The sequence below is a fragment of the Panulirus ornatus genome, chromosome 56 (assembly GCF_036320965.1).
Source record: "Panulirus ornatus isolate Po-2019 chromosome 56, ASM3632096v1, whole genome shotgun sequence".
Lineage (NCBI taxonomy): Eukaryota > Metazoa > Arthropoda > Malacostraca > Decapoda > Palinuridae > Panulirus > Panulirus ornatus.
This window is the reverse complement of record NC_092279.1, coordinates 22,900-43,577: the sequence shown is the minus strand read 5'-3', so window position 1 is coordinate 43,577 and position 20,678 is coordinate 22,900. Positions and strand designations below refer to the sequence as shown.

Genomic DNA, 20,678 nt, shown 5'->3' with positions numbered 1-20,678 from the left:
AGACCAAATTGGAGGTGGAAAGATGGAGTGAAAAAGATTTTGAGTGATCGGGGCCTGAACATGCAGGAGTGTGAAAGGTGTGCAAGGAATAGAGTGAACTGGAACGATGTGGTATACCGGGGTCGATGTGCTGTCAATGGATTGAACCAGGGCATGTGAAGCGTCTGGGGTAAACCATGGAAAGTTCTGTGGGGCCTGGATGTGGAAAGGGAGCTGTGGTTTCAGTGCATTATTACATGACAGCTAGGGACTGAGTGTTAAAGAATGTGGCCTTTGTTGTCTTTTCCTAGTGCTACCTCGCACACATGAGGGGGGAGGGGGTTGTTATTCCATGTGTGGCGAGGTGGCGATGGGAATGAATAAAGGCAGACAGTATGAATAATGTACATGTGTATACATGTATATGTCTCTGTATGTATATATATGTATACATTGAGATGTATAGGTGTGTATATTTGCGTGTGTGGACATGTATGTATATGTGTATGTGGGTGGGTTTGGCCATTCTTTCGTCTGATTCCTTGCGCTACCTCGCTAACGTGGGAGACAGCGACAAAAAAAAAAGATACATAAAACATAACATTTCTCTCCATACATGCTATTTGTTATCTACTAAATGAATCTTGGGTTCAAGAGACCAAACATACCTATATATATGACGTTGCATTTGAGGAAACTGTCAAGGCCACCTACTGATATAAGAAAGTACTTAGGCACTAACTATATATATACACAACATCCAATACAACGATTGTAGAGATTACAATCACACATAAATGAGTTATACTATACATTTATCCCTGGGAATAGGGGAGAAAGAATACTTCCCATGCATTACTCACGTATCGTAGATGGCGACTAAAGGGGACGGGAGAAGGGGGCTAGAAACCCTCCCTTCCTTGCATTTTAACTTTCTAAAAGGGGAAACAGAAGGAGTCATGCGGGGAGTGCTCGTCCTCCTCGATGGCTCAGACTGGGGTGTCTAAATGTGTGTGGATGTAACCAAGATGAGAAAAAAAGGAGAGATAGGTAGTATGTTTGAGGAAAGGAAGCTGGATATTTTGGCTCTGAGTGAAACGAAGCTCAAGGGTAAAGGGGAAGAGTGGTTTGGGAATGTCTTGGGAATAAAGTCAGGGGTTAGTGAGAGGACAAGAGCAAGGGAAGGAGTAGCACTACTCCTGATACAGGAGTGGTGGGAGTATGTGATAGAGTGTAAGGAAGTAAACTCTAGATTAATATGGGCAAAACTGAAAGTGGATGGAGAGAAAATGGGTGATTATTGGCACATATGCATCTGGACATGAGAAGAAAGATCATGAGAGGCAAGTGTTTTGGGAGCAGCTGAGTGAGTGTGTTAGTAGTTTTGATGCACGAGACCGGGTTATAGTGATGGGTGATTTGAATGCAAAGGTGAATAACGTGGCAGTTGAGGGAATAATTGGTGTACATGGGGTGTTCAGTGTTGTAAATGGAAATGGTGAAGAGCTTGTAGATTTATGTGCTGAAAAAGGACTGGTGATTGGGAATACCTGGTTTAAAAAGAGATATTTAAAAGAATACGTATGTAAGGAGAGATGGCCATAGAGTGTTACTGGATTACATATTCATTGATAGGTGCGGGAAAGAGAGACTTTTGGATGTTAATATGCTGAGAGGTGCAACTGGAAGGATGCCTGATCATTATCTTGTGGAGGTGAAGGTGAAGATTTGTAGAGGTTTTCAGAAAAGAAGAGAGAATGTTGGGGTGAAGAGAGTGGTGAGAGTTAGTGAGCTTGGGAAGCAGACTTGTGTGAGGAAGTACCAGGAGAGACTGAGTACAGAATGGAAAAAGGTGAGAACAAAGGACATAAGGGGATTGGGGTAGGAATGGGATGTATTTAGGGAAGCAGTGATGGCTTGCACAAAAGATGTTTGTGGCATGACAAGCGTGGGAGGTGGACAGATTGGAAAAGGTAGTGAGTGGTGGGATGGAGAAGCAAGATAATTAATGAAAGAGAAGAGAGAGGCATTTGGATGATTTTTGCAGGGAAATAATGCAAATGAGTGGGAAATGTATAAAAGGAGAGGCAGGAGGTCAAGAGAAAGGTGCAAGAGGTGAAAAAGAGGGCAAATGAGAGTTGGGGTGAGAGAGTATCATTAAATTTTAGGGAGAATAAAAAGATGTTTTGGAAGGAGGTAAATAAAGTGCGTAAGACAAGGGAACAAATGGGAACATCAATGAAGGGGACTAATGGGGAGGTGATAACAAGTAGTGGTGATGTGAGAAGGAGATGGAGTGAGTATTTTGAAGGTTTGTTGAATGCGTTTGATGACAGAGTGGCAGATATAAGGTGCTTTGTTCGAGGTTGGTGTGCAAAGTGAGAGGGTTAGGGAGAATGCTTTAGTAAACAGAGAAGAGGTAGTAAAAGCTTTGCGGAAGATGAAAGCCAGCAAGGCAGCGGGTTTGGATGGTATTGGAGTAGAATTTATCAAAAAAGGGGGTGACTGTGTTGTTGACTGGTTGGTAAGGATATCTAATGTATGTATGTCTCATGGTGAGGTGCATGAGGATTGGCGGAATGCTTGCATAGTGCCATTGTACAAAGGCAAAGGGGATATGAGTGAGTGCTCAAATTACAGAGGTATATGTTTGTTGAATATTCCTCTGAAATTATATGGGAGGGTATTCATTGAGAGGGTGAAGGCATGTACAGAGCATCAGACTGGGGAAAGCAGTGTGGCTTCAGAAGTGGTAGAGGATGTGTAGATCAGGTGTTTGCTTTGAAGAATGTATGTGAGAAATACTTAGAAAAGCAAATGGATTTGTGTGTAGCATTTATGGATCTGGAGAAGGCATATGATAGAGTTGATAAAGATGCTCTGTGGAAGGCATTAAGAATATATGGTGTGGGAGGTAAATTGTTAGAAGTAGTGAAAAGTTATTATCGGGGATGTAAGGCATGCATACGTACAGGAAGAGAGGAGAGTGACTGGTTCTCAGAGAATGTTGGTTTGCGACAGGGGTGCGTGATGTCTCCATGGTTGTTAAATTTGTTCATGGATGGGGTTGTTAGGGAGGTGAATGCAAGAGTTTTGGAGAGAGGGGCAAGTATGCAGTCTGTTGTGGATGAGAGAGCTTGGGAAGTGAGTCAGTTGTTGTTCGCTGATGATACAGCACTGGTGGCTGATTCGTGTGTGAAACTGCAGAAGCTGGTGACTGAGTTTGGTAAAGTGTGTGAAAGAAGAAGGCTGAGAGTAAATGTGAATAAGAGCAAGGTTATTAGGTACAGTAGAGTTGAGGGACAAGTAAATTGGGAGGTAGGTTTGAATGGAGAAAAACTGGAGGAAATGAAGTGTTTTAGATATCTGGGAGTGGATTTGGCAGCGGACAGAACCATGGAAGCGGAAGTCAATCATAGGGTGGAGGAGGGAGTGAAAGTTCTGGGAGCGTTGAAGAATGTGTGGACGTCGAGAATGTTATCTTGGAAAGCAGTTGGTGACTGAGTTTGGAAAAGTATGTGAAAGGAGAAAGATGAGAGTAAATGTAAATAAGAGCAAGGTTATTAGGTTCAGCAGGGTTGCAGGACAAGTTAGTTGGGATGTAAGTTTGAATGGACAAAAATTGGAGGAAGTGAAGTGTTTTTGATATCTGGGAGTGGACTCAGCAACAAATGGAACCCTGGAAGTAGAATAGAGTGTTTTTGATATCTGGGAGTGGACTCAGCAGCAAATGGAACCCTGGAAGTGGAATAGTCACAGGGTGGAGGAGGGGGCGAAGGTTCTGGAAGGAGAGAATGTTATCTCAAAGAGCAAAAATAGGTGTGTTTGATGGAATAGTAGTTCCAACAATATCATATGGTTGCAAGGCATGGGCTAAAGATAGGTACAAAGGAGGAAGGATGTGTTGGAGATGAAATGTTTGAGAACAATATGTGGTGTGAGATGGTTTGATCGAGTAAGTAATGAAAAGGTAAGAGAGATGTGTGGAAATAAAAGAGTGTATTTGAGATAGAAGAAAAGATTGTGTTGAAATGGTCTGGACATATGGAAGGAATGAAACAGGACAGGTTGACAAAGAGGATATATGTGTCAGAGGTGGAGGGAACAAGAAGTGGGAGACCAAACTGGAGGTGGAAAGATGGAGTGAAAAAGATTTTGAGGGATCGGGGCCTAAACATGCAGGAGGGTGAAAGGCATTCAAGGAATAGAGTGAATTGAAGATGTAGTATACCGGGGTCGACGTGCTGTCAATGGATTGAACCAGGGAATATGAAGCGTCTGAGGTAAACCATGGAAAGGTCTGTGGGACCTAGATGTGAATAGGAAGCTGTGGTTTTGGTGCATTACAAATGACAGCTAGAGACTGAGTGTGAATGAATGTGGCCCTTTTTGTCTGTTTTCCTGGCACTACCTTGCTGAAGCAGGGGGTACTGATGCTATTTCCTGTGGGGTGGGGTAACGCTAGGATGGATGAAGGCAAGCAAGTACAAATATGTACATGTGTATATATGTATATGTCTGTGTATGTGTATGTATATGTATGTATATGTGCATATGATATATGTATATGTCTGTATGTGCATGTATGGGCATTTATGTGTATATATATGTGTATATGAGTAGATGGGCCATTCTTCATCTGTTTCCTAGCGCTACCTCGCTGACGCTGGGAACAGTGATCAAGGATAATAAATAAATATGAATATATATGGATGGAATGATAAGAGAGATAAAAGCAAAATTAAGGAAAGGGGGTGCAAAGTTGGAGTGTGGCGTTGAGATATGGTGGATATTAACAAGCCAGTTTGCAGATGATATAGTGTTGTTTGCTGAGTGATGAGGAGTTGCAGAAGGTTGTGAGTGTATACTATGATGTGTGTAAATGCTAGCAATTGAAGTTATATGCAAGTAAAACTAAAGTAATGGTAAAGTAATGGTATTTGAAAGGAAATAGATTGAAGGTTAAAATTTTGCAAAGCCTTATAGAGGGAGAGAAGAAAGTGTACTAAACTGTGTTATAAATATGGGGGAAGAAACACTGGTAGAGGTTTAGAGAATTTAAGTTTTTATGAGATATCTATCTTGGGTAACTCTGACAACATGGAAGGAAAAATGAGGGAGAGAGCAGTACAGCATAGAAGAGTCATCGGGTCCCTTATCAAAATAATAAAGGGTAGAGGTGTATGGAAAAAGAAGAAAGGATTAAGAGACAATATCATAATCCTAACCCTGATCTATGCAGGCAAAACATGGACATGGAATGAGTCACAGATATCAACATTCCAGGATCCAACTGTGGAAATGAACAATTTGGAAGGAGCATGAGGTATGACTAGATGGAATGAAGAAAGAAATGAGGGGGTGTATGACAGATATGGTATGACAAGGAATGCAAAAAGAATGAATTGTGGAGGTAGAATGGGTGAAACATCACACTTTGAGGTGGATTTAGCATGTGAAAAGAATGAAGGATGGAGAGTTTTAAAGGAGAGTGTATGATTCTGCAATTGAAGGGGTTAGTGTGAGAGGAATACCACCTGAAACATGGTGAAATTGAGTGGAAGAGTACTGGACGGAGAGAGATAAAGGAAGCATGCATGGAATTGTGTATGCATGGGAGGCACATAAGTACAGCGATAAGTGGAGGCTCTTTTGCTCTGGCTACCCTAAGATTTCCAGAGGGAATCAGAGATATAGATAGATGGACAGACTGACATGGAAATTAAGTTAGAAAAACTTTTATTCATGAACATAACCTCCATTACAACATGGGTTTCAACTGCTTGCACAACATTCTACTAAAGCAACATATCTCAAGGAATGCTACCCTGTTGTTTTGCAAGGACCCTATTTATAGGGTTTTTTGAGGGGCACCTTTATATGATGTAACACTGTTACTAGCCTTATTTTTGTCATGATCAAGGCTAAAAACTCTAAACATAAAGCTTCAGTCATGTCTGCAGAATCAGATTCTTCTCAGGAGGATTGAAAGATTTTTCTACACCAATTGTTACTGTCTTTGAGTAATGGAGTAAATGTTATGTATAAGGTCCTTGTAAGGGGTTCTCCAAATCTCTGCCTGCAAAATTCTGAAGCCCAAAATTTTGAAGTCAGGATCCTGCAAAAATGCTAAAGTGGTCTAGAAACTTATGCATCAACTGAGGAGCAGAGTACAAATGAAGGAGTCTTGAGCACCAGGGTTGTTTGTACAACTTTGAGCCTACAGTATAAGTATTAATAAACCAAAAATCAGCTAAACGAGACCATTTTCCAGATAACGTACTATGTGAAAAAGATAAATTTTTTCCAATAATTCTAACGCCTCTTTCCCAACTGACAATTCTGTTGACACTGTATCTGATCTCAACAGGGTATCTGCCCAGACTCTATACTCCCAGAAGATAAGAGGCTTGGACAGTAAGGCCTTTCAACATGGCCATGCAGAAAACCTTTTCTACTAACTCTATGAAAGGCAGAGATTTGTAAAAGCCTTTGTTTATGAGGCAGCAGACATCCACAGTACTGTCCGTCTGAAAAAACAATCACACCCCAGACTCAGAATGTTCCAGATGAAAAAAAGAACACAAGACCAATAGTTCCTTTTTGTTGATGTATGAGGACTTTTGTAAACAAAGTAAAAATGTATCTTAACATTCTTTGCATGAAGCTTTCAAACTCTCTACCTCCTCATGTCTTTTCCAATAACTATGACCAGTCACATTTCAAAAGACAGGTCTTTCACTTTCTCAAAAATTCGTAAATACTTTCCTTTATATTTTGTTTTTCTTTTTCATAATTCTTTCTATATTTCAATTAGGGCCTGGCCTTGATGTGGGCTTTTGTCTAAGACTAAAGCCTTCAACACAAAAAAAAAAAAAACCTTGCACTTCTTGCAACCTCCTGCATGTTTAGGTCTCAAACCTTGTATATTTCACTCCTTCCTACCATCTCCTTCTTACTTTTCCTTTTTTCCTTGTGCTACTTCTGAAACATATACCTTCTTACACATCTTTTCCTCACCCATCCTCTCCATGTGTCAGAGCACTCTCTCCGTCCCTCTCATACATACTCCTCTTCCTCTCCCTTGCCCTACTATTTCTCATAGTCAAACCTTCTCATACCACATAAAGTGATCAAACATTTCATTTCCATTACATTCACCCTAGCCTTTGAATTTCCATTTAAGGCCCATGCCTAACTTCCATACAGCAACAACGGGACTACTTTGCCATCAAACATACCCATCTTTGCACATAACGGATTTTCATAAATACTCTTGGTCTTGCCTAATCTTGGCAGCCCTGCTTTCCTTACATATACAATATTTCTAAATGTGTATAAAAACTATACAGTGTAGAGCATACATTTTCAAACATTCATTTTTTTTTTTTTTTTTTTTTTTGCTTTGTCGCTGTCTCCCGCGTTTGCGAGGTAGCGCAAGGAAACAGACGAAAGAAATGGCCCAACCCACCCCCATACACATGCCTTGATTCAATCCACTCACAGCACGTCAGCCCCGGTATACCACATCGCTCCAATTCACTCTATTCTTTGCCCTCCTTTCACCCTCCTGCATGTTCAGGCCCCAATCACACAAAATCTTTTTCACTCCATCTTTCCACCTCCAATTTGGTCTCCCTCTTCTCCTCGTTCCCTCCACCTCCGACACATATATCCTCTTGGTCAATCTTTCCTCGTTCATTCTCTCCATGTGACCAAACCATTTCAAAACACCCTCTTCAGCTCTCTCAACCACGCTCTTTTTATTTCCACACATCTCTCTTACCCTTACGTTACTTACTCGATCAAACCACCTCACACCACACATTGTCCTCAAACATCTCATTTCCAGCACATCCATCCTCCTGCGCACAACTCTATCCATAGTCCACGCCTCGCAACCATACAACATTGTTGGAACCACTATTCCTTCAAACATACCCATTTTTGCTTTCCGAGATAATGTTCTCGAATTCCACACATTCTTCAAGGCTCCCAGAATTTTTGCCCCCTCCCCCACCCTATGATCCACTTCCGCTTCCATGGTTCCATCCGCTGCCAGATCCACTCCCAGATATCTAAAACACTTCACTTCCTCCAGTTTTTCTCCATTCAAACTCACCTCCCAATTGAATTGACCCTCAACCCTACTGTACCTAATAACCTTGCTCTTATTCACATTTACTCTTAACTTTCTTCTTTCACACACTTTACCAAACTCAGTCACCAGCTTCTGCAGTTTCTCACATGAATCAGCCACCAGCGCTGTATCATCAGCGAACAACAACTGACTCACTTCCCAAGCTCTCTCATCCCCAACAGACTTCATACTTGCCCCTCTTCCCAAAACTCTTGCATTCACCTCCCTAACAACCCCATCCATAAACAAATTAAACAACCATGGAGACATCACACACCCCTGCCGCAAACCTACATTCACTGAGAACCAATCACTTTCCTCTCTTCCTACACGTACACATGCCTTACATCCTCGATAAAAACTTTTCACTGCTTCTAACAACTTTCCTCCCACACCATATATTCTTAATACCTTCCACAGAGCATCTCTATCAACTCTATCATATGCCTTCTCCAGATCCATAAATGCTACATACAAATCCATTTGCTTTTCTAAGTATTTCTCACATACATTCTTCAAAGCAAACACCTGATCCACACATCCTCTACCACTTCTGAAACCACACTGCTCTTCCCCAATCTGATGCTCTGTACATGCCTTCACCCTCTCAATCAATACCCTCCCATATAATTTGCCAGGAATACTCAACAAACTTATACCTCTGTAATTTGAGCACTCACTCTTATCCCCTTTGCCTTTGTACAATGGCACTATGCACGCATTCCGCCAATCCTCAGGCACCTCACCATGAGTCATACATACATTAAATAACCTTACCAACCAATCAACAATACAGTCACCCCCTTTTTTAATAAATTCCACTGAAATACCATCCAAACCTGCTGCCTTGCCGGCTTTCATCTTCCGCAAAGCTTTTACTACCTCTTCTCTGTTTACCAACTCATTTTCCCTAACCCTCGCACTTTGCACACCACCTCGACCAAAACACCCTATATCTGCCACTCTATCATCAAATACATTCAACAAACCTTCAAAATACTCACTCCATCTCCTTCTCACATCACCACTACTTGTTATCACCTTCCCATTTGCGCCCTTCACTGAAGTTCCCATTTGCTCCCTTGTCTTACGCACTTTATTTACCTCCTTCCAGAACATCTTTTTATTCTCCCTAAAATTTAATGATACTCTCTCACCCCAACTCTCATTTGCCCTCTTTTTCACCTCTTGCACCTTTCTCTTGACCTCCTGTCTCTTTCTTTTATACGTCTTACGTATTTGTTATTTTGGGAAGATTACTAAAGAAGAGAGCTACCATAATTATCGAAAAATGCATCTCCCACTCACATTTACCAACCATACTGAGACAACAGGAGTCACTGTTCATTCTAAAATCCATTGGGTACATCTGTAAATATAATTCAACTATAGCCCATACCTCACATCCATATAATATTGTTGGGACTACTATACCTTCAAACACATCCACTTTTGCCCTCTCAGATAATGATTCTTTCTTTCCACACATTCTTCAGCGCTCCCAGTGCTTTTTGCTATCATAGTAAATCTATTGAGGTATCTTGCTTCCATACTAAATTTACTGTTTTGCTTATGACTTCCAAAGATATAGTTTCATCAACTGCTAAGAGGAAAAGGCAGAAAATTTCTGTGGTGAAAACTCGGAGTAACATGATAGAGTTGTCTACAGAGCTCTAATAGAATAACTTTAAAATGCATGTACAGTTCAGTCCCTTACAAATAATGTGTACAATTGTAGATACTTAAGTGCACAGTTATACAGAACTGTCTATAAGTGGGAGTGCATGTGCAATACACACTGCAGTAAAATTTAAGTGCATTCCTCTGTTACATTGCAATACTGTCACAATGGCCACCTCCATCATCATGCCTAGCTCCACAAACATTGCAGTACTGCATAGATACTGTACCTCCAACAACTGCTCTGGTAAGTACATTACAGTTTCACGATACAGAAACCATTTAACACGACTGTGCTAGAGTACTGGATCATGTTATTTTACTGTATACACTAGTCAGTAGGAAAACATTTACCTTGCACAGTACATAAAGCAATATCTAATGAATGTCCAACTCATGTGACCACTTCAGATTATCATGAGATATACCAATTATCATGAGATATACCACACTATAAGTTCAATGTACCTAATGAAGGTCTGATATAACAAATCATCAAATCTACAGGATAAATTTGCTTTATCATATCAGACTGAGTCTACTCCTAGTAAGTCTGCTATAGTAAGGGTTTGCTGCAAAAAATAAGTCCTTTCTTCATTTGTACTCCAGTATATCACTGGTAGGCTACTCTGGACTCAGTACTGAGATAAAGTCAGTTTGTTAATATACCCACAGTGATGCTAATAAGAATCTCCTTTGATCTCCAAGGGAGATCTCCATTGCACCCCATCCCCTCATTCATGTGGTTTACACCTCTCACCCTTTCACAAACCACCTAAACAACAGTCACAGCACTATTTCATTCACAAACACCTGTCCCATCAGTTGTCATCACTTGACAAAGGCAAAGGCATCATCATCTCACCAGCTATCCAGCCATGCAGGTTGACCACCTCCTAATTCCCAGAATAAGGACATCATCCTGATGATGACTATAGTCAGAAAAGAGAAAAGTAGGGGAAGGTTGGGTGGTAAACAATAACGAAAAATTGTCTGCAGCACACAGCCAAGCGAGAAATAGAGTTCATTCTTCAAAACTCACTCTTTTCTCCTGATCATTCCACAAGCTAATGAGAGCTTATCAGCATGTAAGTGGAAGGTAAGAGAAAAACTTCATATAAAGAAAAACATGACCATCTTTATACCTAAGGTATATCCTATGGTACTACTTAAATGATCTCTCTCCTTACAAGAGGGGCTTTAAGGAACAGCATCAAAAGCCAGCACAATAACACCTTGCTGTAACAGCTCTTGCAAAAAGGTTTGACTAAGCCAACAAAACCAGTATTGGTTCTAAACAATAAATGTCAATAGAAAGGGTTCAAAAAGCCTGGGCACACCAAAGGTAGGTCCTTTACTAACCTTTAATCATCTTCAAGTGCTCAAGATGCAACTGAATGAAAGACAAACTTCACAAACTGATCATCTTCAAGTGCTCAAGATGCAACTGAATAAAAGACAAACTTTACAAACTGAGTCCTTAAGAAGAGCAATGTTTAGATACAAGCCACATATGCTTAACATTTTGAAACTGTATAATGGAAGAAACAGCTTTAGGTATGCAGTGATAAATGAGAGGATTCTCATGTTTGGATAAGGGACCTTTCATATCTAAGCAACATCAAGGCTTCTGACAACTCAAATATAAGTGATCAGAGGAAAGGAAATTAAGGTCCTTACAGAAAAAACCTGAAAATCAATTCCAAGAGGGTCCTAAAGCAGGTTAAAACCAAAGACCTTAATGGTGAAATTCAAAGGGTTTTAGATTACTTAAGGGGAAATCAAAAAACCCAAAGAAAACATTAAAACAAAATACTGTACTAAATGTAATGAAATAAAAGGTTTTAGAACCTGCTAGAAACTGTTTGTGAAGAAATATGAACATTACGAAGCAAATGAATGTCACATACTTTAAAGTCTATCTATCTATATCTCTGATGTCTGTTTCCAACTGGAACTCCCTTGAGGAAATGGCCATAACAATTGTCTCCATATCTAGTGAACACCAGTGCCACTCCTTAGCCTTTAGTGCCTCACCCTTAACAGACCACTGGCAATGGGCAACTATAGCACAGTGTTTGCATAGGCTCTTACCTAATGTTCCTACTGACTACTTCTACCTAAAGCTCCTGCCTAATTTTCCCATCACCGTTTCTACCTATGTTTCTACCTAATGCTCCTGCTTACGTGTTCCTACCATTCTGCCAAAAGGAAGGGCTAGCACATGGCGCTCACCATGGAAAAATCTTGAGTTACAAATAATAAGCTGTGTGAGTTTAGTGTTGTTGTACTTGTGTGACAAGGAGGGATTGTATGTTTTAACAGAATGCCAGTAGTCCATGTTTGGGTGAGGCAGAAAGAAAACACAGCTACCTGGGTCAGAGGAGTGCAATTTGACAACCACTAAAGTGCTGGCTCACGACGCAGCCATCACTAACCCTCCCAGTTACCAGGTGTTTAGTACTAGTAATATACCCCCCATGGTCATTGGCGACCTACCAACTAATACATATAACTACTACCTACTTCAGAGCAAAATGGGTTTACTGATTGCAAATGTCCAAGAGCTAAAAATGTCAGTCCTCTGATACAAAGTTCTTAACCCCAAACAAGGTTATTTTGTCACTCTGTGGAATCGGTCAAGAGGAAATTTCACCCCAACTGACCTTGCCTGACAACATGAATGTGTCAGTTTGAACTAAAAAGGCAGTTAACTCTGATAAATCAAACATCTTGCTGGGAATTCATCTCTTGTTTTTGAAGAATTTGACAGCCAATGTCTTACTGAATGTCAAAAGAAACAAAAGTTAACAAATAGGTATTCACCAAGACAAGATCTTTTAAGGGTTCATCCCCATAAGAGAGGATTCAGGTGAACACCACTTTCTTCTGTTGAGGGCACCAATTGCAACAAGACAATGGTCCAAACACTGCATACTACTTTGAAAGAAGGGAGAAAACTTGCAGAATAGTCTCGGCTAAACTAAGACTTTTTATTTTCAAAATCCTAGGATCCCAACATATCTAATGTTAGAGAGTGAGGACCTGTTTTCTTTTCTAACTCTTTTTTTCTACAAGAAACCTGCATAACGGAAGACCAACCCAATGCCTGGAGCATAATGCCTAAAGAGAGATGTTAAAAGATTTTGAGAAATCCATAATGGAATACAAAAGGGGATTTTTTTTTTTGTTTGTCCACAAAGCCAATGAAATGATAAATCTGGAGTTAAGCATGTCCAGATTAAGGATAATGGGGCCGTATGAGTGACTGTGATACTGAAGGGAAGGCTCTAATAGTATGGAAAAAAAAAAAGGAAAAGGCTTGGCATACTCATGAAAAGCCCCTCCCAAGTAACTAGTACCATCACCATAAACTAGCCTTGAACAGCAGGATTATTTGCCAATCAATGAAACTTTCTGGATGATATGAACCTGCTCCCAGAAAGGAAATTATGGATATCACTTTAAGCAATAATAATCACAGAACAGAAGGAGCCCCACAACAGTCTACCAACCTTTCTCTACGCAGCACATGCTACTACCACCGCAAAACTAAATTATTGTTCTAAGATACTGGAGTAGTGTTTATAAAATACAACAGAAGCTGCAAGGCAAAAGCTGAAGCATTATATCTTATTGAACAACATTTAATAACATGATGCATTATTGGTAAATCTGGGTAAAGGTAGGATTACTAAAGAAGGTAATACATGAAAAAAAAATTCAGCTGAATGAAAACATCACCTAACCCCATTGGCAACCAAGGTTAATGTTATAAATTACATATTCTTACTGAAAATAAAGTCACACTCACGAGTCAAGACTTTAAACAAAATGTCAAATGCCAACAAAATGATGACAGCAAGTAGTCATGTAATCAGCAACAAAAGACAAATTTAATGTTTGTATAATTCAAGCATAATTTCAGTTACTGGGTAGGGTTAGGTAAGAATTTACAGGTTCTGTTGATATTTTTCTGTGGTGTTACATTAATCAACACCACATCTTCCTTGATATACATAACCCTCATTATCACAAACATATATGAGATCCACAAAAATACAATGTTCCAAATCACAGCTTAACTGCATGTTATTGTATTCTCGGCAAAAGTTCAGTTCAGCTCTGCATCAAAACTAGTTTTGGGATTGGCTACTTATGTTTTAGGTGATTCATATAGTATTCTGTGTTCACAAAAATACCTGCAGAGTATGATATAAAACATTAAATCTAACTCAATAATATCAAATAAAATGATAATGGTTATTAAGGGAACCTGTAACAATCATCACCGTAGAAGTAGGCATTACAACTGTACAATATTAACAGAACTTATGTAAGCCTCACCTAGCAGACAAAATGGTGGTAAAATTATAATTTTAAATTCATCTTCTGCAAAGGATTACACTGGGCCTTCTGTTTGTTTATAATCCACATCATGTTAGCAGTTCATTTCCATGAACATGGTATATTTTAATTAGATTCCTGAAAATTTATATAAATCTCGACTGCTATGGAAGTTTGATGTTATAATTGGTTCTGTTGATTTCTTAGAAGAGTATTACCTACTTCTACTCCAATTAACCTCATATTTTCCTGGATATACTGCTGTTGCCTCATCTAATATCGTTCAATGAAATATAAGGCTGCATGCATTTGCACAACACAAAAAATGTCTGCCTTCTTGCACCCCACCAATCAGGTGAAACATATACTGCCCATGATATATGCACCTCTCAAATCAAAACTAATTAACACATGTACACTACAAAGATTCATTGTGTTTTTTGATATCATATCTAACATAGTATCATCCTGAAGGTGTCACTTTTCTATTCGTGCTGTCACAGGTGACAAAATGAAAATTCTTATATTTGTTGGTTATCATATAAACCAAGATAATGTGCAAAAATCATGTGTAATGGAGAACTGCCCATTACCAAACAAACTCTAGCCTAATCAAGCAAAAAGTATCTGAAGCATCGATAAATATTAGAAGAGGTCAGTTGAGGCATGAACAGTGAGATGCAAATTACTTGCCCATGTTTTTCACCATTATATATATATATATATATATATATATATATATATATATATCTTTTTTTTTTTTTTTTTTTGCTTTGTCGCTGTCTCCCGCGTTTGCGAGGTAGCGCAAGGAAACAGACGAAAGAAATGGCCCAACCCACCCCCATTCACATGCATATACATACGTCCACACACGCAAATATACATACCTACACAGCTTTCCATGGTTTACCCCAGACGCTTCACATGCCCTGATTCAATCCACTGACAGCACGTCAACCACGGTATACCACATCGCTCCAATTCACTCTATTCCTTGCCCTCCTTTCACCCTCCTGCATGTTCAGGCCCCGATCACACAAAATCTTTTTCACTCCATCTTTCCACCTCCAATTTGGTCTCCCTCTTCTCCTCGTTCCCTCCACCTCCGACACATATATCCTCTTGGTCAATCTTTCCTCACTCATTCTCTCCATGTGCCCAAACCATTTCAAAACACCCTCTTCTGCTCTCTCAACCACGCTCTTTTTATTTCCACACATCTCTCTTACCCTTACGTTACTTACTCGATCAAACCACCTCACACCACACATTGTCCTCAAACATCTCATTTCCAGCACATCCATCCTCCTGCGCACAACTCTATCCATAGCCCACGCCTCGCAACCATACAACATTGTTGGAACCACTATTCCTTCAAACATACCCATTTTTGCTTTCCGAGATAATGTTCTCGACTTCCACACATTCTTCAAGGCTCCCAGAATTTTCGCCCCCTCCCCCACCCTATGATCCACTTCCACTTCCATGGTTCCATCCGCTGCCAGATCCACTCCCAGATATCTAAAACACTTCACTTCCTCCAGTTTTTCTCCATTCAAACTCACCTCCCAATTGACTTGACCCTATTTATCTTATTTATTTGGTTTCAGAAGTGGTAGAGGATGTGTGGATCAGGTGTTTGCTTTGAAGAATGTATGCAAGAAATACTTAGAAAAGCAAATGGATTTGTATGTAGCATTTATGGATCTGGAGAAGGCATATGATAGAGTTGATAGAGATGCTTTGTGGATGGTATTAAGAATATATGGTGTGGGAGGCAAGTTGTTAGAAGCAGTGAAAAGTTTTTATCGAGGATGTAAGGCATGTTTACGTGTAGGAAGAAAGGAAAGTGATTGGTTCGCAGTGAATGTAGGTTTGCGGCAGGGGTGTGTGATGTCTCCATGGTTGTTTAATTTGTTTATGGATGGGGTTGTTAGGGAGGTGAATGCAAGAGTTTTGGAAAGAGGGGCAAGTATGAAGTCTGTTGGGGATGAGAGAGCTTGGGAAGTGAGTCACTTGTTGTTCGCTGATGATACAGCACTGGTGGCTGATTCATGTGAGAAACTGCAGAAGCTGGTGACTGAGTTTGGTAAAGTGTGTGAAAGAAGAAAGTTAAGAGTAAATGTGAATAAGAGCAAGGTTATTAGGTACAGTAGGGTTGAGGGTCAAGTCAATTGGGAGGTAAGTTTGAATGGAGAAAAACTGGAGGAAGTAAAGTGTTTTAGATATCTGGGAGTGGATCTGGCAGCGGATGGAACCATGGAAGTGGAAGTGGATCATAGGGTGGGGGAGGGGGCGAAAATTCTGGGAGCCTTGAAGAATGTGTGGAAGTCGAGAACATTATCTCGGAAAGCAAAAATGGGTATGTTTGAAGGAATAGTGGTTCCAACAATGTTGTATGGTTGCGAGGCGTGGGCTATGGATAGAGTTGTGCGCAGGAGGGTGGATGTGCTCGAAATGAGATGTTTGAGGACAATGTGTGGTGTGAGGTGGTTTGATCGAGTAAGTAACGTAAGGGTAAGAGAGATGTGTGGAAATAAAAAGAGCGTGGTTGAGAGAGCAGAAGAGGGTGTTTTGAAATGGTTTGGGCACATGGAGAGAATGAGAGAGGAAAGATTGACCAAGAGGATATATGTGTCGGAGGTGGAGGGAACGAGGAGAAGTGGGACACCAAATTGGAGGTGGAAAGATGGAGTGAAAAAGATTTTGTGTGATCGGGGCCTGAACATGCTGGAGGGTGAAAGGCGGGCAAGGAATAGAGTGAATTGGATTGATGTAGTATACCGGGGTTGACGTGCTGTCAGTGGATTGAATCAGGGAATGTGAAGCGTCTGGGGTAAACCATGGAAAGCTGTGTGGGGCCTGGATGTGGAAAGGGAGCTGTGGTTTCAGGCATTATTGCATGACAGCTAGAGACTGAGTGTGAACGAATGAGGCCTTTGTTGTCTTTTCCTAGCGCTACCCCGCACACATGAGAGGGGAGGGGGATGGTATTCCATGTGTGGCGAGGTGGCGATGGAAATGAATAAAGGCAGACAGTGTGAATTGTGTGCATGGGTATATATGTATGTATCTGTGTGTGTATATATATGTGTACATTGAGATGTATAGGTATGTATATTTGCGTGTGTGGACATGTGTGTATATACATGCATATGGGGGTGGGTTGGGCCATTTCTTTCGTCTGTTTCCTTGCGCTATCTCGCAAACGCGGGAGACAGCGACAAAGCAAAATAAATAAAAAAAATATGTATATATATATATATATATATATATATATATATATATATATATATATATATAAGGAAGAAAGATACTTGCCACGTATTCCCTGCGTGTCATAGAAGGCGACTAAAAGGGAAGGGAGGGGGGGCTGGAAATCCGCCCCTCTCGTTTTTTTTTTTTTTTAATTTTCCAAAAGAAGGAACAGAGAAGAGGGCCAGGTGAGGATATTCCCTCAAAGGCCCAGTCCTCTGTTCTTATCGCTACCTCGCTATTGCGGGAAATGGCGAATAGTATGAAAAAAATATATTTTTATATTTTTTATATTATACTTTGTCGCTGTCTCCCACGTTTGCGAGGTAGCGCAAGGAAACAGACGAAAGAAATGGCCCAACCCCCCCCCCATACACATGTATATACATACGTCCACACACGCAAATATACATACCTACACAGCTTTCCATGGTTTATATATATTTTTTTTTTTTTCGTACTATTCGCCATATATATATATGTGAGAAACTGCAGAAGCTGGTGACTGAGTTTGGTAAAGTGTGTGGAAGAAGAAAGTTAAGAGTAAATGTGAATAAGAGCAAGGTTATTAGGTACAGTAGGGTTGAGGGTCAAGTCAATTGGGAGGTGAGTTTGAATGGAGAAAAACTGGAGGAAGTGAAGTGTTTTAGATATCTGGGAGTGGATCTGGCAGCGGAAGGAACCATGGAAGCGGAAGTGGATCATAGGGTGGGGGAGGGGGCGAAAATTCTGGGGGCCTTGAAGAATGTGTGGAAGTCGAGAACATTATCTCGGAAAGCAAAAATGGGTATGTTTGAAGGAATAGTGGTTCCAACAATGTTGTATGGTTGCGAGGCGTGGGCTATGGATAGAGTTGTGCGCAGGAGGATGGATGTGCTGGAAATGAGATGTTTGAGGACAATGTGTGGTGTGAGGTGGTTTGATCGAATAAGTAACGTAAGGGTAAGAGAGATGTGTGGAAATAAAAAGAGCGTGGTTGAGAGAGCAGAAGAGGGTGTTTTGAAGTGGTTTGGGCACATGGAGAGAATGAGTGAGGAAAGATTGACCAAGAGGATATATGTGTCAGAGGTGGAGGGAACGAGGAGAAGAGGGAGACCAAATTGGAGGTGGAAAGATGGAGTGAAAAAGATTTTGTGTGATCGGGGCCTGAACATGCAGGAGGGTGAAAGGAGGGCAAGGAATAGAGTGAATTGGAGCGATGTGGTATACCGGGGTTGACGTGCTGTCAGTGGATTGAATCGGGGCATGTGAAGCGTCTGGGGTAAACCATGGAAAGCTGTGTAGGTATGTATATTTGCGTGTGTGGACGTATGTATATACATGTGTATGGGGGGGTTTGGGCCATTTCTTTCGTCTGTTTCCTTGCGCTACCTCGCAAACGCGGGAGACAGCGACAAAGTATAATAAATAAATATAATATATATATATATATATATATATACATATATATATTTCTTCTTTTCTTTCATACTATTCGCCATTTCCCGCATTAGCGAGGTAGCGTTAAGAACAGAGGACTGGGCCTTTGAGGGATTATCCTCACTTGGCCCCCTTCTCTGTTCCTTCTTTTGGAAAATTGAAAAAAAAAAAAAAAGAATACTTCCCATGTATTCCCTGCGTGTCGTAGAAGGCGACTGAAAGGGGAGGGAGCAGGGGGCTGGAAATCCTCCCCTCTTGTTTTTTTGTTTTTTTTTAATTTTCCAAAAGAAGGAACAGAAAAGGGGGCCAGGTGAGGATATTCCCTCAGAGGCCCAGTCCTGTTCTTAACGCTACCTTGCTAATGCGGGAAATGGCGAATAGTTTGAAAAAAAACAAAAATATATATATATATATATATATATATATATATATACACTCTGATTAAACAATTCTCTAAATCAGTCTACACCGCTATTCCTAAAATTATAAAAAACTTTACAAAGGATCTAAATCGTGTCTCAACTTCCCATATCTGGTTTGCATGGAGCTCCCTAAACACTTAACGAGCAATGAACAATATCAGTAAATATCAAAAGTTAAACTAGAGTTTTAATGTTGTTGCTGAGCCATGCTTATTATATCGTTTATGACATAAAGCGAATTTAAGGTTAGGATTTTAAGTTGGGTTTGGTTTGCTCGAAATTGTTTTAGATGTCTCTTGGACGATTCTGACTTTCAATTCCAATGCAAATAAACTGATTTCATGAGATTTTCCCCCAACCAAAAACCCAGTTTCCCCAGGTGGATGAAGGACACTGTAATTTTGCCGATATCAATACATTCAATTCAACAAGGCCCTAAAGAACTTCGAATATTCATTTAGAAGACGTAGTGAAAGTAAAATCTATTACACCTTCATCAACAGATAATCAAATCATGCTAGGATGAGTGAGAAAGCGATATATACATATATATTTATTGCCTTCAATCAATCAGGCTTGGCTGAGTAGATGATATATATTGCCTTCATTTGTTTCTCCACCGTCACGGCATCTGTCACCTCTTGAATATTAACGTAAATGAAGTCTTCCACATCAAAAGAAGGTCTGGGACTCTTCCTTACGATTATCCCCAAAGCCACAAACAGTTTGAAGCAAATGCCACAAGAATTTTGAGGAAAAAAGTACGGAGTTTCGGATATTCTTACCATTGTGTTTACTTCCAGATGTCACGCCTCCGATGAAAAGTATCCAAAGGGGGCGAAAGTAGCACCGATTTTAATCAAAGGCGCCACTTCTCGGATTCTGTGCAATAATGATAAGATATATCAATTTTTCTGACTTATGATAACTTTTATCCAAAGTAATATGCCATCTGCTCATTTGAAGACGGCGATGAGATATTTCGGCAATGTAAGGCTAATTCATCGAAGTTGGACGCAGATCTTAGTCACCAAGGCAACGAAAGTTGAGCTTTTTCGCTATTAACATATCTTCTATTTAGATTCATGTTCTTTTATTATCACAAGTACTCATTTTTTTCAATGATTGATACCCCTTTAAATCTGGTCAAATATAGTCTGTTTTCATAATGTTTTGCACAGCAGGAATATGGTTGCAGTCAGACCGATCATCTATATTAAGATGTACTGAAAAGAAATTCTTATCTTTCATCAATCACATCAAAAACTGATTCCACATTTCTCCGTTTTCTGTATTTAAACAAATTCTCTTGAATTTTTTAATAATATCAATGTTGATGAAAGATAGATAATAAATAGAAATCAGAATCCAATATATGCGTTCGACGGTGTCTTCAAACACAACATGACATCCATCATTTGGTTTTATGATTCTCA

At 40.1% G+C, this 20,678-nt stretch overlaps 1 protein-coding gene across 1 annotated transcript in view; it reads right to left on the bottom strand.

The window, feature by feature from the left end:
- The window catches only part of robl (dynein light chain roadblock), a 40,536-nt gene extending 20,431 nt beyond the window's left edge, over positions 1–20,105 (bottom strand). The window contains exon 1 of the mRNA XM_071693603.1: positions 20,028–20,105. Within this exon, the coding sequence (XP_071549704.1) occupies positions 20,028–20,030 (3 nt within the window). The 5' untranslated portion in view covers positions 20,031–20,105. The remainder of the gene's footprint in view (positions 1–20,027) is intronic.
- Positions 20,106–20,678: the final 573 nt, after the last annotated feature.